General features: G+C 34.2%; 1 protein-coding gene across 1 annotated transcript; it reads right to left on the minus strand.

The window, feature by feature from the left end:
• Nucleotides 1–23,512: 23,512 nt before the first annotated feature.
• On the minus strand, nt 23,513–25,422 carry LOC108474500 (glucan endo-1,3-beta-glucosidase 8-like). The gene is made up of 2 exons (XM_017776449.2): nt 25,085–25,422; nt 23,513–24,725 (listed from the first exon to the last, which is right to left on the minus strand). The coding sequence occupies exons 1-2, from the start codon at nt 25,420–25,422 to the stop codon at nt 23,513–23,515; spliced, it is 1,551 nt and encodes a 516-aa protein (XP_017631938.2).
• Between the last annotated feature and the right edge of the window lie 1,952 nt (nt 25,423–27,374).

Raw genomic sequence — 27,374 nt, forward strand, 5'->3', positions numbered from 1 at the left:
AAAAATTGCTAAAGGTAAGGCTTAAACCAAAGACCTCTCACACACTCCCAGAGCACTTATCCACTGAAGCAGATATACAGTTGTGTCAAAATTTTAAAAAAGTGATGATACGTGATATTCATGACAGGTTTTAAATATTTATAATGAATCGTTCTTGAAACTAACTATTATCACGATGAAGGCAAGTGTCCCTATCGAACAGTAGTATAGCTTTAGCAAGACCAGATTATCGAACCCAAAGGAACTAAAAGTACTAGTATTAACTTTCTTTTTATTATCTAGCCTAAAAAAATAAAAGGGTTTTGTTTATCTAACTAATTAACTAAACTAAGAAATCACAAAAAATAAATTTGGGGAAAATACTTTTTGGAAAACTCGATTGATTAAGACAATACCTAAGGAAAAATCCACCTAGACTTCACTTGTTATTTGACTCTGAATCAGACAATTTATTCATTTAGCTTGTTCCGTAGAGATCCCTAAGTTATATTATTATCTCTCTTGAGACTAACAATGTCTAACCCTAGTTTGAATAATTGAAATCTCTTTCTAATTAACGCCCTAGGGTTGCATTAACTCGATCTATGGATCCCCTTATTAGGTTTCACCCTAATCCGGCAAAATCTTGTCACCCAATCTCTAGGCGCGCAACCAACTCCACTTAATTATGAAAAATTTGCTCTTAGACAGGGTCTATTCCTCCTCTGAATAAGAGCTTAACTTGAATTAATATCTTGGAATATCAAAACAAGAATTAAGAACACATAATTAAGAACAAGTCAAATATTTATCATACAATTCAGATAATAATAACAAGATATGTCTTAGGTTTCATCCCCTTAGGTATTTAGGGGTTTTAGTTCATAACTAAAAAGGTAAACATCTCAGAAGAATAATGAATACAAAACATAAAGAAAAACCCAAAACTCCTAAAGGGAAATTGAGGGGAGATCTTCAGTCTTGATGATGAATCCGGCTTCTGAGATGGATCAATCGGCTTTCCTTGAGCAGTTTCCTGCCTCCTCCCATCTATGTGTTTTTTCCTCCTCCTCTAAGGTGTATTTATAGGCTTTGGAATGCCTAAGAACCTTCAAAATTGGTCTTTTTTGAATTGGACTAAACTTGGGCTCGGCAAGGACACGCCCGTGTGCGATTGCTTAAGGCCGTGGTCAAGCCTGTTAAATAGGCACGGGCGTGTGAGTCGTGCTTCGATTCTGCCAAATTGACACGGCCGTGTGGTCTGCCCGTGTGAGGAGGTCCAGGCCATGTTGATGTCATACATTGGCCCATTTTCTCCGTTTTTGGCCCGTTTCTCGTTCTTTCCACTCTCCTATGCTCACCTAAGTATAAAACATGAAATTAAGTCATTATGAGCATCAAATTCACCAATTTTAAGGAAAAATCATTCATAAAATGTGCTAAGCATGCGATAAAAATATGTATGAATTACGGTTTATCAAGTGAAGATAAGAAATTTGGGTCGTTACAACTCTACCCCCTAAAAGAAATTTCGACCTCAAAATTTACCTGATCAAAACAGATGACGATACTGCTAATGCATTAAGTCCTCAGGTTCCCACGTTGCCTCCTCAGTACTATGATTTTCGCCACAGAACCTTCACTAAAGGGATGGTCTTCCTCCTCAAAACCTTAATACCACGATCCAGAATCTGAATCGGTTCTTCCTCAAAATTCAAGTCCGGTCTAACCTCGATCACTTCAACAGAAACAACATAGGATAGATCAGATCGGTATCGTCTCAACATCGAGACGTGGAACACACTATGGGTACGGTCTAACTCTGGAGGTAACTCCAACTGATAAGCGACCGGTCCCACACGTTTTAGAATCCTATATGGGCCAATAAACCTAGGGCTCAGCTTGCCTTTACGACCGAATCTCAGAACCTTCTTCCACAGAGAAACCTTAAGAAAGACGAAGTCCCCTACAGAATACTCAATATCCCTCCTCTTCAGATCCACATAAGATTTCTATCTATCATAAGACACTTTCAGATGATCTCGAATCAGTCAAACCTGATCCTCAGTCTCAGAAACCAACTCACAACCTAAAGCCTGACGTTCACCCAACTTAGTCCAACACAGCAGAGTATGACACCTACGACCATACAGAGCCTCGTAAGGTGCATTTGGATGCTAGATAGAAAACTGTTATTATAGACGAACTCAGCTAACGGTAGATAATCTCCCAACTACCTTAAAATCAATCATAAAGCTCCGAAGCATATCCTCTAGTATCTGAATCACCCTTTCAGATTGACCCTCGGTCTAAGGATGGAACGCAGTACTGAAGTCCAATCTCGAACCCAGAGCCTCATGTAACTTCTTCCAAAATCGAGATGTGAAGTGAGGATCTCTATCAGAAATGATCGAGACAAGAAACCCATGTAGTCTAACTATCTTAGAGATATAGAGCATCGCTAACTTCTACAGAGAGTAGTCCGTCCGAACCTCCATAATGACCCAAACAAAATCCTTCTTAGTGGGTGTCAAGGGCAACCTACTAACGAAGTCTATCGTTACTCGTTCCCATTTCTATAAAAGGATCTTAATTGGCTGCAACAAACCTGAAGGAAACTGGTGCTCAGCGTTAACTACTATACGCCTCCTTCAGTATCGGCTACCTCAAATCCGAATCCTTTGGCACACAAATCTAACCTTGAAAACATAACACACCATCCTTATTCAGCCTAAAATCTGAAGTACTACCACTCTCAATCTATCGAAAACCACACAGCCAGATAGTCATCCTCCAAATGCTTAACTCAAATCTGATCAATCCAACTCGGCTTAACTTACAACTCAGCTAACACACTCCCATCATCAAAAGAATAAGGCGAGCGAACATCGCCTTTAGATCAGTCATCATTCTACGACTTAGAGCATCTGCCACCACATTGGTCTTACTAGGATGATACTCTATTGTGTAGCCATAATCTTTGAGCAGCTCAATCCATTGATGCTGCCTAAGATTCAAGTCCTTCTGAGTAAGGAAGTACTTGAAGCTCTTGTGATCAGTATAATTAATACACCTCTTACCATACTGATAGTGCCTCTAGTTCTTTAATGCAAAAACCATAATAACCAACTCAAGATCATGTTTGTGTGCCTTAAACTAATGGGACGCATAAGCCACAACCTTACCATCTTGCATTAGAACACATCCCAAACCAACATGTGACGCATTACTATAAACCACAAACTTTTTTCCAAATTCTGGCTGTATTAGAACAGAAGCCTAAGTCAGAACAGACTTGAGCTTCTCAAAGCTGGATTGCTGCGCATCAGTCTAAACAAATGACACACCCTTATGCAGAAGATTAGTCAAGGGGGCTGCAATCAGAGAGAATCCCTTAACAAACCGACGATAATAACCTTCCAAACCCAAAAAGCTATGAATCTCTGACAGATTCCTAAGTTGTTTCCAATCCAATACAGCCTCAATCTTCTTCAGATCTATATGAATCCCCTCAGTAGAAACCACATGCCCCAAGAAGGTTACCTCTCGCAACCAGAACTCGTACTTATTCAACTTAGCGTAGAGCTGCTTTTCCCTGAGAATCTGAAGCACAGATGCTCATCATGCTCATCCCCAGTCTTAGAGTAAACCAGAATATCATCGATGAAGACCATGACTAACTGATCCAGATAGGACTAAAACACTCGATTAATCAGATCCATGAATACGGATGGAGCATTCGTCAATTCGAAAGGTATAACTAGGAACTCATAATGCCCATAACAAGTCTTAAATGTAGTCTTATGAATGTCAACTTCTTGAACCCTCAACTAATGATACCTATATTGAAGATCAACATTAGAGAACACTAAAGCCCTTCTGAACTAATCAAACAAGTCATCAATCCTCAGAAGTGGATACTTATTCTTCACAGTCAACTTGTTCAATTGCCGATAATCGATGCACATCCTCATGGTCTGATCCTTCTTCTTAACAAATAGAACTAGTGCTCCCCATAGAAACACACTAGGACGGATGAAACCACGGTCCAAAAGCTCTTACAGTTGAGCCTTAAGCTCAGTAAGCTCTTTCGATGACATACGGTAGGGAGTGATGGACACTAGAGCCGTACCTAGAAGAAGCTCAATCCCAAACTCAACCTCTCGATTTAGAGGTAGACCCGGTAACTCTTAAGGAAAAACATTTGGAAAGTTCCTCACAGTTCTGATATTCCCAATAGAAGAGTCTCCAGAACCAGAAACACTGACGTAAGCTAAGTAAGCCTCACACTCTTTCTGAACCAGTTTTTCAACCACAAGAGTGGAGATCATATTGGACAGATAATTTCGATGCTCGCTGATCACGACCACTTCCTTATCATCCTTATTCCTTAGAACAATCCTCTTAGTTGTGTAGTCCAAACTAACTCGGAGCTTGACCAACCAATCTATGCCTAGAATTAAGTCAAACTCCCTAAATGAAAGCTCCATCAGTTCTGCTAGAAAAACAATGCCTTGCACCTCGAACGGAACATTCCTATAGAGTTTACTAACTCAGACAGTCTACCTCAATGGACTCAGTACAATAACCTCACTAGAAGTGCTCTCCACAAAAACCCCCAAGTTTTCAGATACAATGCTAGCTACATAGGAGTGAGTAGAACCTATGTCTATCAAAGGAATATATAGAGCCTAAGAAGTTAAGAACATACAAGTGATAACATCTAGAGCATCTCTGTCCTCTTGATGTCGATCATCATAGAAAAGTATAGGCTGCCTCACCTTTGTCTGATTAGCACCTCTGCCCGGTGCTCTCTGTCTACGACCCAAACCATTCCCACCCTTAGCTGCTCCACGGCCCCTAGGTGGCTGCTGAGCTACCTTATGAGGCTGTACAGAACCAAGTGCTGAAGCTTGCATCTGATCTGCCTGCTGTGGATAGTCCCCAATACGGTACTCAAGAGACTCACACCCCAGACAAGCCCTTATCCTCCTCCAACACTTGCCTGGATGGCGCCTACCACAATCATTACATGACTACAACCCAGTAAGAGAAACAGGAGCCCCCACTCTCACTAGCCTATTAGATCTAGCCTTTTTCTTAGGCCTTTGTATAGAACTTAAGAGCTCCAAATCCCTCTTATTTTTACCCCTCACTCTGTCCTTGTTCTGGCGCTCCACTCTCTTAATATCCTCAGCAATCTTTGCCTTCTCTACCAAGACCGCAAACTCACGCTCCCTTTGTGGAGCAATCAGTACTCTTAAACTGTCCTTCAGACCGTCATCGAAACAGACACACCTCTCGTGCTCTATTACCACCATGCCTCGAGTGTAGCGGCTCAACCTCAGAAACTTGGCCTCATACTCGGCCACTGACCAATCGCCTTTCGTGAGATTCATAAACTCACGCTTACGAGCATCCATATAGCTCGCGCCCACATACTTGCTCTGGAAAGTGGTCTTAAAGAAGTCCCAAGTCAGACGATCCAACTGAGTACCCTCCTTAACCGTCAGCCACCATTGATAAGTTTCATTGCGAAGTAAAGAGATTGCACCCTTTAGTTTCCGCATATACAAACCCACCCCAAACAGATGCAGAGCATATGTATACAGAATTAACAAACAAGCATGCTTAACAGGCTGATACAAACATATACACATTTATGCATAACATAGGCATATATTTCAGTCTCACAGATCACATAGTCTTAGGGTTCAATTAGCCTTTATCGACCCTACGATTGGCTCACAGTGAAATAGGACGACTCGTGCAGCCCTACAGGGAACTTTAATATAATTGACCCACATGCCCGTGTGACTTGCCTGTGTGGGCCCATACGGCCGTGTACTTGCACACAGCCTACCACACAGAAGACCATAAGCCCGTGTGGCATCGACAGATTTATTTTTTGGCTTTTGTCAAATCTTGTTTTTCTACATTTCGGGTACACACCTGGTATTTATTTGATGCAAAACAATTCCTGAGCCTTCCGACCCTAAAAATAACATTCAATCGATTAATACCAAGTACCGAAACCTCAATCCATCGAACTCCTAAGAACCACTTCAGAAATAATTCAATTGACATAGTCGAACAGTTACCAAAACACTATCGAAATCTCCAATCCACTATACGAAAGAAGCCGAATTATGATCCCCTTGATTAATACCTACACAAATTCGTCATATTAACATATCCAAAACTGACTCTTCAACACTCTAAACTTCAAGAAAACTTACCTACCACAAACCGAATGGAATCAACAGCCCCCCAATCATAGAGATTGAAAAACAGAATAACAAATTGGAACCAAAGAAAGAAGAACACAAAAGAAGAGTTGGAAGAGAATAATTTTCTTAAAAGAACGCCAAAAGTTTTTTAAAGGAGAGAGACAATAAAATTTAAAAAAATAGAAATAAAAATAAAATAAAAGATGACACAAATCCCTCATATCTCTCTCACTAACCCACTATGTAACCACTTACTCAGAATTTCTGTTCAACCAAAACTCTCTTAGTCAAACTAGCAAAAATAAACTCCCTCGCTCACCCAGGGATTCGAACACCAGACCTCCAACATATCAACTTCCTTACCACTCAAACCAGCAGGCTCATTCTGATATGAAATTACAAACAATTCAATATAAGCCCACTGAACAAAGATAGGGCTTAATTCTAAAAATAACAAAAATTACTAAAGGTAAGGCTTGAACCCAAGACCTCTCACACACTCCCAAAACACTTAATCACTGAAGCAGATACACAGTTGTGTCAAAATTTTACAGAAATGAAGATAAGAAATTTGGAGCATTGGAAAATCATTGTCGACCACTTTTATTATTCGATTCCATATTTTCTCGAATTGACATAACTTATCGAGATCTTTTATTTTCATTATTTTAAAATTCAGTTTTGGGTACCTGAATCTCTTATGGAGTTTTACTTATTAGTTATGTCTTGGGTCTTTTCTAGAGCACCCACCTCCACTATATGACAATCTAGAAGAATTTTCATCTTTGGAACCGATCATTCTACTATTTATTCTAATTGATTGTTCTACTAGGACTTTGATTCAAATTAAAATATTAGATGGTATATAACACTTGGTTATTCTCATTAAGTTTGTAAATACATCTAATAGTTAATGTGTAATGAGTTATCTTTATTGAACTTCTAGTTCAAATTACTCTCCCCCTAACTCATTACAAGTTATTATTTATCTCCCCCTAATGTTGGGAAAACTATCGAATCAAAATTGTAATCATAAATCATGTTATAATTTAATCTTGAATACATTCGAAATATCTAATAATATAAAAAAAAACTTGTAACTAATATATATTCCCAAATTTCTTTGAGGATTCACTCATCTTTGTGCGTTATGGTGGAGCAATTGGAACATACGCACATACAAAAATTAAAAGATAGGAAATATTTAGCTATTGATCAAAAATCAATTGTAATGGGAGTATTTATAACTTATTGCCTTGATGCGTACAATACGTAAATCAATATAATCTCATGTTGGAATAGGAAGTTTAGTTCTCATAAGTAATGGTTTAGATATTAATCAGTGCCGTTCAATCAATAATCTCTCTAAACCATTATGCGCATAAATAACAAAATTTTACAAAAGTTTTTCAAACTCAATCAATAAAAGACTGAGATATAAACTCATTAGCATTAGTAAGAAGAATTGTTTTAATTGCATGATTTGAAATTAATTATTTAAACAAGCAATCTTGCAAACGATAGGTTGCAAATTGATAACACATATGTGATTATTTTGTAGGTGCATCTTCCAAAATAATATAATATCAAAACCATCCATATGGTGGATGAATGAGCCCATATTCGTTTCAGAAATGCAAGATATTAAATCTCAACTTTTGCTAGTGAGTTTCTAATAATCAATTTTCATTGAAAACAAGCAACATATGAGAATTCTTTTAAATTAAATAATCTTCTGGTTCTTTAGTGAATTTCCATATGAATTCTTAATAAATTTTTGCATCATATATGATACAGGATGGTCTAACTGGTCACACCAAGTAATAAATACATTTGTATCGGTAAACTTCTGGTTTACTTTAACATGTGTTTCAATTATACTAAATTGTATCATTCCTTTTACTTTGTATCCACATATAAGTGCTATTGTGACATTTACTACTGGAAATGTCTAAATCAATGTGAAGATTATAATTCCACTAAGCCAACAAAATAAATATAATTTCTAAATAATTATATGCAATATTCACTTCAGGGAACATGCCAAAATCTTCAAATATCTAAAAATAATAATTTGCAACTTCAGATCCATCCAATCATAATGAGTTTTAGATAGAATTATCATATTTTATTGCTCATAAATAGATCTTTCACAGTCAAATATTTTGCTTCTAACCCCTTAATGGGGATGATGACAAAAGAAGATCACAATGTTTATAAAATAAATATAAATTAATAACCCAATCCTCTATTTTCTTCCTTTCAAAATAGATATTTATAGCAATAGTGATTCATATGAAATATAATATTTTCCTCATTCACAATCTCAATATAAGATCCATTATAAATATCTTTTAAAACCAATGGATTAACCATCACAAGATATTAATATATTAGCTCTTCTAGAGCTTTCGACTAATTTTGTATTATCAAATATTGGAATAATATTTTTTATATTAGTACCAAATAAGATAAATAGTTTTTATCTGTAAAGATACAATTTATTACTACATTCTCATATTATTCTTTAAAGAATATTAATGAAACAAAATATTTAGGCATATGTCACATATGTGGCCAATAATCTTTCATATCACATTGATGACATACGTTATTTTTACCCTTTGAAGAGTTATCTTGAGAACTCTCATTGTTCTCTTATTTATTACTATGTTCCCACTTTTAGTGGTCTGTGATTATATATTTTATTTTCTTTATGTTTGCATTTCACTTCAAGGAATGCAATAAATTTAGTAAGATAGACTTTTAAACGCCTCCACTGATTCTTTATTTCATAATCACCATCGTAAAACATGCGTGGATTTCAACTCAAAATCTATCTATTCATGTTTTCATGATTAGTCTCCAATCACATCCTCAACTACAACAACAACCATGATCTCTATATTTTCATTTTTCATAATTATTTTGTACCACTACATTCACTTCAGGGAATGAAGCAAAACTAGTAGGAAGAACTTCTATAACACCTCAGATTTTAGGGTTAGAAGTTTTGAAGTTTGAAGTAAGGGTCAGTAAGTAGGTTGAATAATTTGTTTGTTTCTGCATTTTAGTGTCAGAATGAGCTTGCTAGTTCGGTGGTTGTGGGTGCAAAGGTTCATCTTTGGGTCTCATGTTCGAATCATCATGAATGTTTTGGAGAGGTCAATTTTATTTTAGTTTGTTTAAAGTTTCAATACTTATTTTTTTTTCTTTTTTTATTTATCTGAAACAGGGAGTTATCCCAAAAAAATTTTCTCGTTCTCACATTCCTCTCTCCCTCTTTCTCTGACGATTCACACTTCTTCTTTTTGTAAATTTCTTCTTTCTTTTATTGTTTCATCTATTTTTCCTTTTTTGCCTTCTGTTCTATTTCAATTATTTCGGGTTGTCGTCATTAGTTATTGTTTTACAATTTTGTCGATAGGAGTTTGGGTAAGGGTAGCTTGAGTTGGATTGTTTTGATTTTCATCTAAACTGGTATTGAAAATTTCATGTTCTGATGGATTTTGTTTTTTTGTGTGTGTGTGTTAGTTTGAAGTTCGAATTGGGGTTATTGTGGGGATTTAGTCGCAAATTTAGGTGTGTGTTCGAAAACTCGCCAATTTCATTATCAGATTGCTGGTTTGATTCTATAGGATTTGGAAAATTCTGTATGTGTTTCTGAAATTGACTAATCGAAGTGTTTTTTTGCTATTGAATTGTATAAAAATTTGGGTGTTTTTGGTATGCTTATGATTTACCAAAGGTTAGGGATCTGTTTTATTGCTAAGAGTGTGTTTTTTCGCCCGTTTTCATGTGGTTTCATGACCACACGGGTATCCACATGGGCGTATACAGCACACGGGCAATTCAAATGGCCATGTGAGATTAGGAATTAGGGATTTGGATGAATTTTGGTGCCACACGGCCATGTGGCTGATTTTGGGGATTTTAGTCGATTTTCACACGGGCGTGTGCCTTGGTCAATTGGCAGTGTGCCTTGGCGTGGGATTTCCACACGGCTGTGTCTGCCCTACACCCTATTTTATAAATTTTGGATAGAGAGTTACACGGGCTACTCACGCGACCATGTAACTAGGTCACACTGGCGTGTGTTGTAACAACCTGGTTTTAGCTAAATCAGAATAGTAGTTTTGGGACCACAAATCCAAGGTCAAAAAATTATTTTAATATTATTTTTGGTGTTTATAGCATGTGAATATATATGTGTGTGAAAATTTCGTGAGCTAATTTTATCGTTTAATAGCTTAATTTGAGGAAAAGGACTTAATCGCGTAAAATTTAAAAGTTGCATTCTATTTGATAAAGATGTTTAATTGTCATGGTCTATTAATAGGAGGTCCTTATGTTGTAAATGGACCATTAAAAGGGTGAGTGGACAAATATAGCCATCCATCATGTGTTTGTTGATGTTTATAATTAAGGGTATTTTAGTAAACTAGTTATTAAGTTATAATTTAGTAAAACCAAACCAAATTCATTTTCATTCAACTTTGTTAACAACCGAATATTGAAAATAAAAAGGATCTAAGCTAGGGTTTTCATTCGGCTAGACAAATTCAAGCATTAAGGTACGGTTTTAGCTAAAGTTTTTGATGATTTTTATGTTTTTGTGATTGTTGATTTTAGTACTAGCTAGCCCGTATCCTAATTTCTGAAATTGTTGATGATTTTTTGAAATGCCATTGATGAATCCATGAGTTTTATGATGTTTGATGACGAATTATGAAAGTTTGATGTTTTATATACATGTTTTGTAAAGTGATTTTAAGTAAATGCACATTAGGGATTAAATTGTAACATGTGTAAATTGAAGGGTTAAAATGTGAAATAAATAAAATATATAGGCTGTTATGAAGCTATATAAAATTCGGCTAGCGTGAAATTGGAAAGAAATTGTGTAATTTGTGATTTTGTGAAATAAGGACCAAATTGTAAGAAATGTGAAACCTTAGGGACTAAAGTGAAAAAAAGCTCAAATAGGAATTTTTTGGTTAAATTGAATGTGTAGTTGAATAAAAAAGTTGAATTTGATATTATATAGATCAAGAAAAGAGGAACTTGGACTTATATCGAGGCAAGAACAAAGTACTCGGTTAATCGGCTAGTTTTGTTGTTTCTAGTATCGAGGTAAGTTCGTAGGTGTTAATTTCATTATAAATTAATGTCATATGCTTTGATATTGCATAAAATGTATTTATGAGGTTGTTAATAATGTTTGAATTGTGAATACGACAATACGGAAGTGTTCAACAATGAAATCGACAAGCGAAAGTTCCCGGTTAAACTTAAGTACAATGATAATGATAATGTAATGTCATTAAGTTAATGCATTGGCTTCAGGCCAAGATATCAGTACTTCGGGTGTGAATAATACCTTGATTTGACTACGGGCCATGATATAGGTATTTGGAGAGGAGTTACCTTGATTTGGCTACGGGTCATGGTATAGGTACTCCGGGATAAGTTACCTTGATTTGGCTATGGGCCATGGTATAGGTACTTAACGATTGTGATTCGTGAGTATCCGATTTCTATCCCTAATGATTCAATGGATAAATAAATGTTACGGTTGAGAAAGAGGTTACTACGAGGTGATACGGGTATGTATGGAACCTATTCAAGTACTACATTGAGAAAGTTTAATGAAATGGTATTTAATTATGTTTGAGACATGAATAAGGTTTGTGTTAATGTAATGTTGATTTGGTAATTTGTAAATGGTTGAACTATATTATTTGATGAATTGAATTGCTAAACTACGAACTTACTAAGCTATAAAGCTTATTGTGTGTTATTTGTCTATGTTTTATAGATAGTTAAAGCTAGTTTGGACTCGGGGACCGTCAAGAGCATCGTCACGCTATCGATCATTTTGTTGGTACTTTGAAAGCTTTGTATATATAGTATATGGCATGTATAGGCTAGTGTCATTTTCATATGCTTTGAGTTATAATGTTAGCCATGTGATTTGGCTTGTTAATAATATAAATGTTGGAATATTTTTAGCCATATAAGTTGGCTTAAGTTATGTGCTTAATATGTGATACATGAGATGTAAATAATGCCTTATGTGTTGTGGCTTATTTATGTGATGTTAAAATGGTAAGTTTTGTGGCATGAAATAGGTGATAAAGTGATGATGAAATGCATTTAGAAGTTATACAAATTTAATGATTTTGGTATGTTGTGGTTGTTGAATTAAGTAGTTGAAATGATTGTGTATAGATGGCATGATATGTGTACAAATTGGCTGGTTTTGGTTGCTTATAAATGACTTGAAATGGTATCATTTAGGTTGATTTATATGCATGAGAAAAGGGTGGCAAATTGGCTTTACAAATGGCCTATTTTTGTCCACACGGGCAGAAACATGGACGTGTGTCTCAGCCGTGTGCGACACAGGTCATGTTATACGGTCGTGTACCCCCTAGGGTAGCCCTATGAATTAAGTCAGTATACCCTGCAGGTTTGACACGGCCTAGACTAACGGGTGTGTCTACTGGTCATGTGTGTTACACGAACTCATACACAAGCGTGTGACTGATTGTGTGACATAAGTCAGTATACCCTCTAAATGGCACATGCCCTAGCACCCATTTCGAAGGGTACACGGGCTAGACACAAGGGCGTGTGGTCGGTCGTGTGACCCAAGTCAGTAACCTCTCCAGTTTTCCCTCGGCCACGACACATGGGCGTGTCTTTGGCCATGTGGTACAAGTCAGTATGTATGCCCTATTTTCACACGGCCTGCGTCACGGGCGTGTCTGGTGGTCGTGTGAGGCACACGGCCTATTCACACGGGCGTGTGACTTATGATTTCATGAAATTTTTTAAGTGTTCGGAAATTTTTATATGTGATTGGTTTAGTTCCGAATCACTCTTTAGCATGTTTTATGGTCTCATAGACCTATTTAAGGGACTTTGTGTATGTGAATGAATGATATGCGATATTGAATGTTTAATAAATGTTATATTTTCCTGTAATGTCTCGTAACCCTATTTCAGCAACGGATACGGGTTCAGGGTGTTACATGTGTCTCCTTCACACGGGTGTGTGCAGCTTGCACACGGGTATGTAGACCACTACATGGGTGTGTCGACCTCTACATGGCCTAGGCATATAGTCATGTCGCCTTGTTTAGCAAATTTTTTGCTCTAAGTCATAAATTGACCCGTTTAATATGTCTATGTACCCGACTCTCGATTAGGCCACTGTAAGTGTGTTAGGACTCTGTCTCAGCTCGAATTTGTGCGTTTGTTTGTAATTATAGCAATAATTTAACAGTTTGATTAAATGTTGTGTGATGTTACCTAGTAAATAAATACAGACACAATTGATTCTAAATCTGATCGATTGAATATATGCACTTCTATTTTCGTATGACTGTTGTATGATTATCTGTAAGCTGTGTGCATTGTGCATCTGCATGAAAATATGGGATTTGGTTGTGAAGAGAAGAAAGTCTGATTTGGGCAGTTTTAATTGCAATCTTTTGTATAGCGGTTTACCGTACTATACTAACCTTATACCAGCATAGCTATATATTTTTACTCAAGTGGCTTAGCTCCACTTTACGTGGTGTGTAGGGTGGATGAACTTTTTATGGTTCTATATGGTGTGCAGGGTGAACGGGCTTTCTGTAGCCCTTATGTGGTGTATAGGGTAGACGAGGAGATGTTTGGTTGGTTGGGTAGGTTTTTTGTTTGTCGCATATTTTTACGCATATGAATTTACGTTTGTTTGTATGATCATTAGCACAACTATGAAATACTTTGAATAGTCTGTGCTGATTGGGTACATGTGTAACGCCCCAATTTTCGAGAATTCTGTGAATGACGGCATAGGTTTAATTATGTTAGTGGGCCTCTAGAAGGCCCAAGCTTAAGATAGAACCCAGCAATTTTAGTTAATTTTTGTTCCATAAGAAAAAGGGGGTGAAATTATGAAATAGAACCTATGTGAAAATGTTTGAAAATGCTATAGGCTAAATTGAAGTGGCCAAATAAATAGGAGTGCAAAATAGGAGGATTTGCATGACAAACCTCCCATTTTACATGAAGTGGCCAGCCGTCATGTTGTTGTAGACAATATGGCCACTTGATATCCATAATTCATGGTACAAATTGATAATGGGTTAGGTAAATGTTCCATGATAATGGATTAGGTAAATATTCCATGATAATAGGTTAGGTAAATGTTCCATGATAATGGTTTAGGTAAATGTTCCATGATGGGCATTTCATGTTTTTTGTATTAAAGAATTAAATGGATGAAATATGAAATTTTATTAAAAGAAAAAGGGGTGAAAAGAACAAAGTTTTGTCCATCTTTGTTCATCATAGCCGAAAGTTAGAGAAGAGAAAGGAAAGGAGAAAGCTCTTGAATGTTCGGTCAGTTGGGGAAGAAAATTGAAGGTAAGTTCATGGTAGTTTGCTTCTATCTTAATGTTCATGAGTTCTTCTTGATTCTACCTTAACTCTTGAAGTATATTTTGGTTTTTAGTTGCGTTGTGAGCATTTAGTCATGAATTAAAATGAAGGAAATGGTTGTTGTTTCATGTTCTTTTGATGAAAAATGGAAGATAGGTGAAGTTGAGCCAAACAAATGAGCATGCATGTGCCTTAGATTCTAAGGGGAAAAATCGGCTAACATGTTGTGCTTTAAAATGATGAAATGGAGATTATACTTAAGTAAAATCATAGATATGTCATGATTGATTGGTGATATACATGTTTAAATAACAAGCATGCAAGTTAGGTGTGAAAGAGTGATTTGGTAATAAATCTGCTTGGGACAGCAGCAGTAATGTGACTTTGGAAAATCACCATAAATTGTGCGAGATGAGTTAGAAGCTGCATAAATTATGTAATTAAAGCTTAATGAGTCTAGTTTTAAATGGAATAAACAAGAACATATTTTGAATTCTGTACAATGAGAAATTTGATTCGTAATGAAGAGTGGTCAGATTAGTCAAACAGTGAAACATGGGAAACTTTAAGAAAACTCTGGTATTGATTGGCCATACCAAAAATTTTGAAAATTTTATGGATAGAAGATATATGAGTCTATTTTCAGGGAAAATTAATGGCACTTTATTTGGAGTTTCGTAGCTCTAGTTATAAATAATTTAGTGATTGTTGCTCAGGAAGACAGCTTGCAGTGAAATTATGATTATGTGGTAAACATTGACAAAAATTTGTTAATGAGTTGCTTATTGTTTTCTTATAAGCTTACTCTGATCTGTAGGTGTGGTTGGCCGAATATTGTAAGGGGTTAATACGTAGTTCGTATTTGAATAGTTAGATTAACGTGTTAGTAATCCAATTGTAGGCGGTTCGTGGGGGATCTCACAAGATTTCGTCGCAAAAGTGTGTAACTAACACCTCTTATAGACTAGATCGGCACAAGCCGAAAAGCCGAAATACCGAAAAGTCGGTATTTTGAGATCTTGCGAGTGTGTGAATGCTCATGAGATTAATAGTTTGATGTATATGGTAAATTAAAGTGATAAGACTGCAGAGTGCGCAATTCTGTGCATTCCGATATTTTTGGGTTTAATGGGCTAAAAACGGGATAATGGGCCAACGGGCCCAAATTGGTAAGAAAACGCGGTAAGTGTTTCTGATCGTACGTAAATGGCTATGTTATGTATGAAAACCTTAAGAATAGTTAAATTACTTGAATACCCCTATGTATGCAAAATTACCATTATACCCCTAGGGTTACTTTTGATTGAAAAGCATGACGATCTGATTCTGTATGATGTATGCCATGATTATATATCTGTTGCATGGGGACTTGGGTTATACTATGGAGGAAGCGTCCTAGTGGCTATGCCACAATTATCTGATCTGGTGGCTCTGTCACATATATCTGTCCTGGTGGCTATGCCACAATTATCTGATCTGGTGGCTCTGCCACATATATCTATATCTGGTGATATCGTCACAATATCTGGCAGCCTCGCTGCGATTTCTGTGGTGTGTAGCAGTTAGGTGGGTCGAGTAGTCTCTCTACATGGTGTAAGGCTGGTACGGGGGTGTTATGGATGAATCTGGGTTGGGTTTCTGCATAAACATGTAATATCTTTTCTGTTCAGTTATGGGCCTATGGGCTTTATTCTCAATTGCATTGCGGGCTAAGGCCAACTTATTCTATTTACGTGGTTTGAACTGATATAGGCTATGGTTGGGTTAATTTACACACTGAGTTTCCCCAAACTCACCCCTTTTATTTCCATCCACGCAAGTAATCCCCAACCATAGTGGGCTTGGAGCTGTGAGGGAATTCGGAGTGGTCACCCGTTCTGAAAGTTTGATTTTCTTCTGGTGAACTGGACATCCTTTTAATTACGTTTGAAGTTTTGGGCTTTTAAATGTAATAAGGCCGCTTATTTATTTTTTATGGTTTTTATATGTTTTATTAAGATAGGTAATGTTTATATTTAACTGTTGAAATTGGATAGCTTTAGGGCGCATTTTCAAAAATAGTAATTGATTTCAAAATAACACGAAAATAAGCAAAGCTTCCGCAATGAAGATATTTTCCAAAATTAATCACTTTTCCTAAAAAGGACTTAATCAAATCGGTTTCCTAGAAATATACATGACGTTAAGGTATGGCAATGGTGGTTTGCATGTCTAGGATTGGATCCGAAGGGAGTTTGGCACTTAAGCAGTCTGTTGGACTCACCTCCTCTTTTCCGATTACCTACCTGGTGCACAACTTCCATTCACTTTAACCTATAATGAAATCATCTTTTAAAACACTCAGTAAGTTTTCTTTCTGGATCGGAAATGTTTTGAATGCTTCGATGTGGCATGTCGGATCCGGCCATAACGTCTGGGCCGGGTTTGGGATGTTACAACATGAGTGTTTCAAATGATAATATAAATGTTTTGCGATTTTTTAATGATAACCTTCCGTTTATCAGATTGTCGTTTGAGATATTTGTATGTGATTTGTAAACATATGTTTTATTGGATTATAAGTTAAGTTACTCCGTCTTTTGCCTTTTGTCTGTTTCGGACTCACACTGAGCTCTTGTAGCTCACCCCTTAGTTTCTCACTTTCAGGTACTCTTGTGTTCTGTAGCTGAACTCAGCGTATCAGAGGTCTCAGAAAGATATGGTTTATTTTGGTCTAAGTAAAATTATATAAGTTTTATACGTTTGTTTTAAGTCGATTTGTAAAACGATTATATAAACTATGGTACAAATTTTTTTGTTGGAATAGATCAGCTCGTTTAAAGATGGTAGCAACAAGATTTGAAATTGAGAAGTTCGATGGTGAGACAAATTTCAATCTGTGGCAAGTTAGGATGATGGCAATTCTAGTTCAATCCGACTTGAAAAAGGTTGTTACCAGGAAAAAGCTTAAGAATCTAAATAAAACAGAATGGGAAGAGCTTGATGAAAAGGCTTTGTCTGCAATCTAGTTATGTCTCGAGAATACAGTATTGCAGAAGGTATTGATGAAGAAGAGCTCATCTGCCTTGTGGAAAAGGTTAGAAACTCTTTATGCGAGTAAGTCTTTGGCTAACCGTTTAGTGTTAAAACAACATCTATTTATGTTTTGTATGAACGAAGATGAGCTTCTTAGAGATCATATCAGTCAATTCATTACTCTTTTAAATGATTTAAAGAATGTTGAGGTTCATATTGATGATGAAGATCAGGCTATGCTATTATTATGCTCTTTACCCCCTTCATACAAGTCCTTCAATGAGACCTTGATTTATGGCAGAGACAAACTCTCGTTCGAAAATGTGAAGGGTCATTTGTTGAGTAGAGACAAACTTGAAAATGAGCTTCATTTGGATGGTAAGGTAGATAAGCAAGCTTTCGTTTTGGTAGCATCAAAGAAACGAGACAAAATGTGTCGGTATTGTAAAAAGTTAGGTCACGTCAAAGCAGATTGTTATAAACTGCAAAATAAAAGAGTTGCATGTAGCTGGTGCTAATTTGGTCGATGAAAGCGGTGATGATTTTTTGTTAGTGTCAACAAGCAATAACTCCAAGCTCACGTCCAAGTGGGTCCTAGATTTGGGATGTTCTTTCCATAAGTATCCCAATAGAGAATAGTTCTGTACATACAGTTCAGTTGAAGGTGGAGTTGTGCGCATGAGAAATGATTCATCTAGTAAGGTAATTAGTATTGGTACTGTTAAAATTAGGGTACACGATGGGACGATTAGGACACTCTCAAATGGCAGGTATGTACCTGATTTACGAAAGAATCTCATCTCATTGAGTATTTTAGACTTGAAATGATGTAGAATCAACATCAAGTCAAGCGGCATTAAAGTATCTCGTGGAGCTCTCGTTTTGTTAAAAGGTAAAAGAACCGACAATCTTTATATTCTGGAAGGTTTTACAGTGACTGGTGAAATCAGACGTCCCTCGTCTGTTATGGAGTCGAAGTCAACTCGTTTGGAGCAGAGGCAACTTGGTCATAGGAGGGAAAAATGTATGACTGTTTTGTTGAAGAGAAATTCTCTTTTGGATGCAGGTTTTGAAAAGTTAGGGCACTGTGTTCGTGAAAATCAGACCCAGATTAATTTTAATTTAGCAGTGTACAAGTCGAAGGCTAGAAGTCTTCTAGTTTCTAAGCATAGATTCGACTTAATTAATTCCCTACATAGTTCAAGATAGGCCCGTGGCAGGCTTTGGCAAAGATGACATTGTGGAAATATGAGTCAAGGTGGAGATTTGTTGAGTATGACTCCTATTTCAAGTCAAATTTGAGAAATAATCTTTCAGTTAGACTCTGTTTACTTGTTTCAATCAAACACTGATTTGTTTAGATTATTTTTTTATTATTTTACCTATAAATTTAGCCCATAAATAGGCTCTTTTACAACCTTAGAAAATACACCCATTCGATATTAGAACTCATAAAACATTTAGAGAATTTTGTGTTTACGTTTTGAGGGTTCTTTGTTTTTGGGTTTTCGGAGTTTAATTTTTATCTCCATCTTTTGTATTCTTCGTCCTTTTTCCATTATAGTAAAATTATCTTTGCCTGTGGTTTTTTATCCTCTTTGGAGGGGTTTTTCTACATTAAATTTGTGTGTTCAATTTCTCAATTTATTCCGCTATTTTTTTTACTTGTTGCTTAATCGAGTCAATATTAACAAAATCCAATTGCAGCTTATGCTTATGTGGGAGAACTATGTTGTCATGTTATCGAAAGATCCTTGAGAAATTTAATGATTATTTTTTTAAAAAATGATGCATTCTTCAAATCCAAAGTTTGCATTTTGAAGAATTATTGTGGGACAACTACCTTATTTACTTTTTTTGAAAATGCTTTCTTTGATACATATTTTGCATCTTTCAGTGGGTTGGGTCAAGTAGACCAAACCATATTCTCTGTTGCTCTTTTGTTTTGTTGCAAGTATGATATGCTACTTGTAGGCTTGGTTGCTTCTTTTATTGCTTCAGTTGATTTTTTAGAAATGGGACATTGAGTTTTGATAGGAATCGGTTAATGATTTTTATTATTTCCGTCCTAGATTTAGGATTGAGTTTTGCCTTCAATTTTAAGTTTGTATTTGGTTTTGACGAGTAACGTTAATACTAATATATGATAAAATAAGTGCGGTGAGACTAAGCCAAATAAGGAACTTATGTACAAAGCCATGGATTGTTCGATTTACTCACATTTAAAGGCAGGACAACTTTGAAGCAGACCAGAAGGCCAAGATGGCATTAAATAATGAGCTTGGATTCTATTGCTTTGAGACTAGGCCGAATAGTATTACTTCTATTTTGAAGAACGATATAGCTGGCTGTAATATTATAATATGGTGGTCTGATTGTTTAAATTGATGATGTTCCTCTGGTAATAAGAAAAGGTGTCGTGAGAGGAATGGTGGGAAATGTCATGTCAATGTATAGTCACAATTTAAAACGTGCTTTGACTCTTAAATATTAAACTCTATTTAATTATAAAATAAAAATGTCAAATAAAATGTAACAACTTTTGAATAAAATATGTATGGGTAATTAAGCATGTTTAAATTGAAGCAAGAAAAAAAAATACATGCCTTAGAATAACATGCAATGGAATATTTTAGTTTTATATGAATAGTGTAGAATCAAGCTTTCGTCATGACATCAATTTAATTAAGAAAATATTAAAAATAAAATTTTAAATATTTAATAAATATTATTATAGATTTTTATCGTATTTTATATATTTACATAAATTTAAAACAAAAATCATATTTTTTTAGAAAGAAATTGAACTTGGAAAAATTAAAATTAATAAGATTTAAATTTTAAATTTTAAAATTTGAAATTTGCCATTTCAACCAAGCTTTCATTATTGTTTTATTTAAACTTTTAATTTCAAATTTGTTTTCACCCACATTTTGTTGCATATATCTATGGTAGCTTTTGGTGTCACTCCCAACACATAGTGTTCAATAGTTTTTTTTTTTTCATATTTAGAAAAAATAGTATAGATTACATAATATTGTAATTGAGTCTAAACTTCATGACTCAATAGTCTTTTAATTTTATATTTATTCACGTGATTTTTTTAAATAAAAATTTAAAATTTTGAATATTCCCTTTTAAGACTCTACAGTTTTTTCAATAGTTTTAATTTCTTTAAATAAATTTCATATTTCATTTTATGAATTTTTTAAATTGATATTAAGTCAAATTAAAATTGGAAAAATAAAATATAATTAAGGGTAGTTAGAATTTTCAATTTTAATAACAAATATGTATAAAAATAATATTTAATTAAAACTATTTTTAAATAGTTTAAATCATTTTAAATATAATTATTTTATAAAGAACTTTCACCACAAAGTGGCCGTGAGAAATTCTAGTATAACTTTATTATCATGTCTTTCTACTAGTCAAATAACATGACTATTAATTTTTGTTACTTTATACGCCAAATTGTAGTTTATATTATATTTTAAGTTATTTTATATTATATATCATAAATTTAAAATTATTGCATTTGAATTAATTAACAGTGTATATTAAGTATTAACAAATTATCGCTGCCACTATCTTTACTTCGTTGTAATAACAAATCAAAAGTGTGACTTATAAAATTTATTTATGATAATGACATGAAATTAGTAACACCAGAAAAATTTCATATAGAAAGCAAAAATCATTAAAGATGTTTCTCACTAATTTTTATTATAATTATTGACTCCAAACATTAAGTGATACAATTACATAATATTTATTAAAATCATCATATAAAATACAAGAGAAATAAAAATAGTGATAAATTATTGTGTTCATAACGTTAAACCTATTTTTTATGAAAAAAAAAACTCGCCACCTTTTATATATTGTAAAATACGACGAGTTAATTGTCACGAATAATGTTTATTAATAATTAATAACATATAGATAAAAACCTTTTTAAAATAAAAGGCGCCAAATATATAATGACATAAATTTATGATTTTTTTTAAAATTTTCATATAAGACTTACTATCAAACATTAAATGTGACCATTTATTGTTTTCTTCATGTTTGTAGTATTTTATATATGGCATTATTTTAAGCGTCACCAAATAATTTGTCACTAATTGATAATTTTATTGTAGTGATTTCTTTGAAACTCACCTTAAACAAATCTTCATTTGAGTCATTCTCTTCATTCCCGTACACATAGAGCATCATCTAATAAATCAAAGCAATCATGTTGGCACATAAGTGCGCCATCAGATAAACTGAAGCAATCATATTGGCACAATAGTGCAAGTATCACTGGATAAACCTAAGCAATCATATTAGTACATAAGTGTATCATCAGATAAATCGAAGTATAAACCCGTACAGTTAATAGGGTAACCAATTTCCAATTTCATCACATAGTTTAATTCAAATTCCATCATTCTCAATTCATCATCAATTCACCATTACAATACAACATATAACACATTTTAACTAAATTTCATATTAGGTCCCACAAATTAATTAAATCATGCTATTTTCTATTTTATTTAATTTAGTCTTCTAATCTCGATATACCATATCAATCACCATAATTTAACTCATACAAACATTATATACTCATCTCATTACTAAATCATGCAATTTAACATGAATATGCAATGTTTAGTTTGATCTTGGATCGTAGAAATACAAACTGAAAGCTCACATCACTTATCGTTGGCTCTCACCTCTTATTTCCCTATCGACGGTCATGTGTCGTCTTTAGCTAAAGATAATAACTCAAAAATAACACATTATCAAATTCCATATCAAATCACATTCAAATTCAAAGTAATACCTATTTTTTAATTTATTCAATTTAGTCCTTAAACACGAGACAAGCATAATTTTTTTATTTAGACCTTAAGATTGAAATCCGATTTCACGTATATTTATTAGGGACCCTCTACTTCCTATTCCTTTCAAAATTTCATGACAATTTTTCATTTTATTCAATTTGGTCCCTAACATACAAAACCAACAATTAAGCTTTACAATTTAGTCATTTTGTTGAACTAAGCTTAATTTCTATCAATTTCACACCTAATACATCCAATTCTCGATAATGGTAGCCTATCAAAACTTGAACAATTGAAAAAATTGATACATGGGTTAGAAAAATCAAGATCCCATGACAAAAAATATATAAAAATCAAAAGAAAATGGCTTCGAGACTTACTTACAAATAATGGACGAAAGCTAGCTATCAATGGTGATTCTTTCTTTTCTTCAATGGACGATATGTTTTTAGGAAGATGATGACATTTTGTCATCATCTACTAACTTTGCTATTTATAATTAGTTTGAGTGATGTTTAGTTTTATTAATCATGGTTATTCTTTAATTAATCTTATTTAAGTATCTTAGTTATAATAATTCTAACTTTAATGGGCAACATCATCACCATCCACTATCTACTATATAGAATTGGTTTATTAACCATTTTATTCCTTTGGATAGTTGCTATTTAAGTCCCTAAGCTTTATCCAATTAAAAATCTACAGCGCTGAAACTTTTACAATTTAGTCAATGGTCCTTAATCAACCATGATTTTGACTAAATTAGCCAGATTTCAATTTATCTATATTTTAACTCCATAAATATCTCTATTTAATATTTATAGACTCGATTTATAAAAAAAAGGTCTCAAAACTACAGTTTTGGACGCCACTGACTTTTGGATTGTTACAACATTTGCTTGCGTTCATTTGCATTATGTTTTTGCTACTTTCTATTGTTAGTTAAAATTGTATGAGTAACAACTCAGCAACTTCAAAATTTTAAATTATTTTCATTATTTCAATAAAAGGTCATATCTACACAAACCAAATAGTGAAAATACCCACAAAAATTTGAAAGATAAGTAGGGGAGAATGAAAGGGAGAAGAAGAGGGAGAAGGAGACTGAGTTTCAAAGGGAGAATGAGATGTTGAAGAGCTAAAGGTGGAAGACCTTGATGATTTAGGAGCAGACGCACTAGAATTGGATGTAGTTTGGATAGTTTTAATCATAATTGGGAATCGACATGTCCCATTAGATGGATCTCGCTTGACAATTTTGGCTAAACCTTCAAAATCACATGCACCTTTAGTTTGATTTGCCATTTGGTAGTACATGTTGAAGGCAACCGAGGCATTCAAGTCAATACCCATACCGGAACATGAAGCTCCAGGTACCAAGGTTGTGCAATCAGTATTATTGCAAGCCCATGCAACCTTTACAGGCAAATCCTTTTGGTTAGAAGCGTCTTTGTTATACACACACCACTTCTTTTCCATGTATGTGACATTTTTTCCACCAACAAGCGGCTTGTTCTGTCCTTTCCCTGACAAGTCCATTGGAAACTTAGGTTGTCCGTCAAAGCTGAAAATTCCCCAATGCCTCTCAAACATTCCTGGATCAATACTCTTAAGATCTTCATCCAACAAAGAGAACATATACACATCAGGATATTGCTTCGCGCGAAGTGGAGTTCCTTCATTTTTTACAATTCTCTTTAGCAACCCATTATAAAATTTTTTAGCATTTTTTGTTGTGGCGTAAATATTACCATCAGTTGGCCATCCAACTTCCCCCACGATGATTGGTATATCCGAGAAATTAGATACTTTAAGTGCTGCGACCAGAGTGTCAATATTAGCATCTAAAACACTACGATATTTAACACCGTGATCATCCATGGAGTTTGAGTCATCGTTATCAAAAAAGGCATAAGTTTCAGGGAATCCAGGATTTTGGTAAAGATTTAGGAAAGGATAGATATTGACGATAAAAGCAGCATTATTTTTATGGAGAAATTCACATATTCCATTCATGATATCCGCCAAGTCATGTCGAAATATTCCATCCGATGGTTTGTAAGTAGGTGTGATGTAAACATCACCATTGAGCGGTGTTGATACTTTGATATCTTTTCCAACACACGCTTCATTTAGTGCTTTCAATATGTTTTTCATAGCTGGGAGTGTAATGTTATTGTACGTACCATTGTAGGCTGCCAAAAATGGTTCATTTCCTACGGCCACGTATCTGCAAAATAGTTGAAGACAATTTTATTGCTTTAACTAATTTCTCTTCGATTCATTAATACTACTTTCACCATCCTAAAGGAATTAATGTTTAATTCATAAACTTTCAGTTAGGTTCTTCTTCATAATAATTTAGTTTATACTTTTAAAAGTTTTACCCATTCATCTTATTTTATTCTATTAATTGAGTTAATACGAATATTTTAGTTAACTCTTCTACTTTTAACTAAGTAGGAGGAAGATAAAATCATTTGAAAACTTGGAAACTATAAACATAATATTTTAATATCGTAAATGGACATAAAATATTGTAATAAGATCATGGTTTAAAATTTTTTTATTTGTAACAACAAAACTTACTTGAAGTTGACACCTTTTTTACCCATATATGCAGTGATATTTGCTTTCACCCAAGCTTGTGCTACACTATATTTCTCAGAAAGACTTTCCAAAGAATGATTGGGGATCCCCACCATGACCTCAATATCGGTTCCAGACAGGGCAGTTAGAATGTCATGCTCAGCATGGAAAAGCTTAACCTTTTTTATGCCATTATCTTTTAATATATTAACGACAATCTTAGGGTCTAAAGGATGTGATGCTATGACACCCCAGTTGACACCAAGGCCTTGCGCTACAATACTTGTAGGGAAAAATAACAATATATATGCCCATAAGAAGACCTGAGCTTGAAGCATTGTGGGAGCTGGCTCAAAGAAGGGTTCAACTAGTTAAGTTAGAAGAAGCAAAACTATGTTTTTCTTTTTTTTATGCAAGAAGTAAAACTATGGGTTTTCTTTTCTTTTCTTTTTTTATTTCTTTAAAATGTCTTTAACTCATTGGGAAATGGAAAAACTTGAGACTAATAAGAGTTATTACATAGAGGTAATTGGTGCAGAGTTCTTGGCTGTACGGAAAATCAGAGAAGAGACTAGCATTTCCTGGTTATTTTTAGTTGGAAGTTGTCATACAAACAACTACGTAGATGCCGTTGGTAGCTTGAATTCTTTTCTATTTTTAGTTTTGTTTTGATGATATGCACAAAAATAAAATGTTTTATATTAAAATTTTTATCAATAAATCTATCAACTGTACGGTACAAAATTAATCATGGAAAACATATTTTATTTTTTATGTATACACTATTGGAAAATTATAGACATTACATATATAATAAGAGTAATTACATATAATTTACTATCATAAAATGTTAGTCCAAATTACAAGTGATCTAATTTGGTTAAAGTTTATTAGGCTTTAGTTATTAAATAAAGTATGGGCAAATATGTATACATACTCTAGTAACTAATTTCTAATTCATAATGAGCTGATTAGAAATTAGGTTAATGTGCAAAAGTTATATATTGAGGTCATGATCCCCCAATTACATATACGTAACTTTTCTAATATACCATTTTTAGAAAAGAGAGAGTCACATTCTCTAAATTACTTGTATGCTAATCTGGAAGATTATTAAAACCATAAAATTCAAATATTTCAAGTATGCTTCCGCATTTAGTCTTGTTCTTGGTTAATTCTTGATGATCTGACATGACATATCCTAGTTAATAAAGTTTTATATTAGATCTTGTGTTTATCGTTCTAACAAGTTACATCTGAGTCTCATCATGTCAAATAATTGGGAATTAATTAAATTTCTATTATTTTAGAATGATTGGTTCATAAATTTTCATTGGTTTGATATTTTGATTTGATATTTGAATTATATATATTGATGTTTGAAATTCATATTGAAGTTTTTAGGTTTGGTTACTTATTTAAAATTTTGGTTGTATGAATATCAATTGAAACTTACGAATTGATATCAATTATACAACTTTAAATCTTGTTGAATAAAAAAAATGAGGTAATTGGTGCAGAGTTCTTGGTTGTATGAGAAATCAGAGAAAGTCTAGCATTTCTTGGTGATTTTTAGTTGGAAGTTGTCATACAAACACCTACATAGATGTCGTTGGTAGCTTGAATGCTTTTCTATTTTTAGTTTTGTTTGATAATATGCACAAAAATAGAATGTTTATATTAAAATGTATACACTATTTTACTTTGCTTTTTAAACAAACTTTAAGAAATTTTTATTTAATATTTTCTTTTATTAACCATGAAATACTTTTACTGTAACACCCCCAAACCCGTCCTAGACGCTATGGCCGAATCTGGCGGCGTCATATGTGAGTGCGTTTTAAAAAAACCTTAGCAAGTCAAAAGTCGTCCAATTTGTTATCTTTACTTAAGTCGTGGAATCTCTATTCCAAATATTAAGTGAAAACATTTCATTAAACGCGGAAGCTAAAAAATCATTAATTCATAAATCAAATAGTTTAACAATTTAAAATCCCAAAATAAACCCAAGAATAGTTCGAGTCCAATCATATATTAATCCCAAAACATAATATTTAATAAAGTAGACAAAATAAAGTGTTACTCAAAATTTCGTAAATGTTTACTAGTGGTCACCATCGTTGTAGCACCCCAATGCCCGCCCAGACGTTATGGTCGGATCTGACATGCCACGTCGAAGCGTTCAAAATATTTTATATTGTTGATCCAGAAAAACCTACTTAGTGTTTTAAAAGATAATTTCATTATAGGTTAAAGTGAATGGAAGCTGTGCACCAGGTAGGAAACCGGA

The sequence above is a fragment of the Gossypium arboreum genome, chromosome 10 (assembly GCF_025698485.1).
Source record: "Gossypium arboreum isolate Shixiya-1 chromosome 10, ASM2569848v2, whole genome shotgun sequence".
Classification (NCBI taxonomy): Eukaryota; Viridiplantae; Streptophyta; class Magnoliopsida; order Malvales; family Malvaceae; genus Gossypium; species Gossypium arboreum.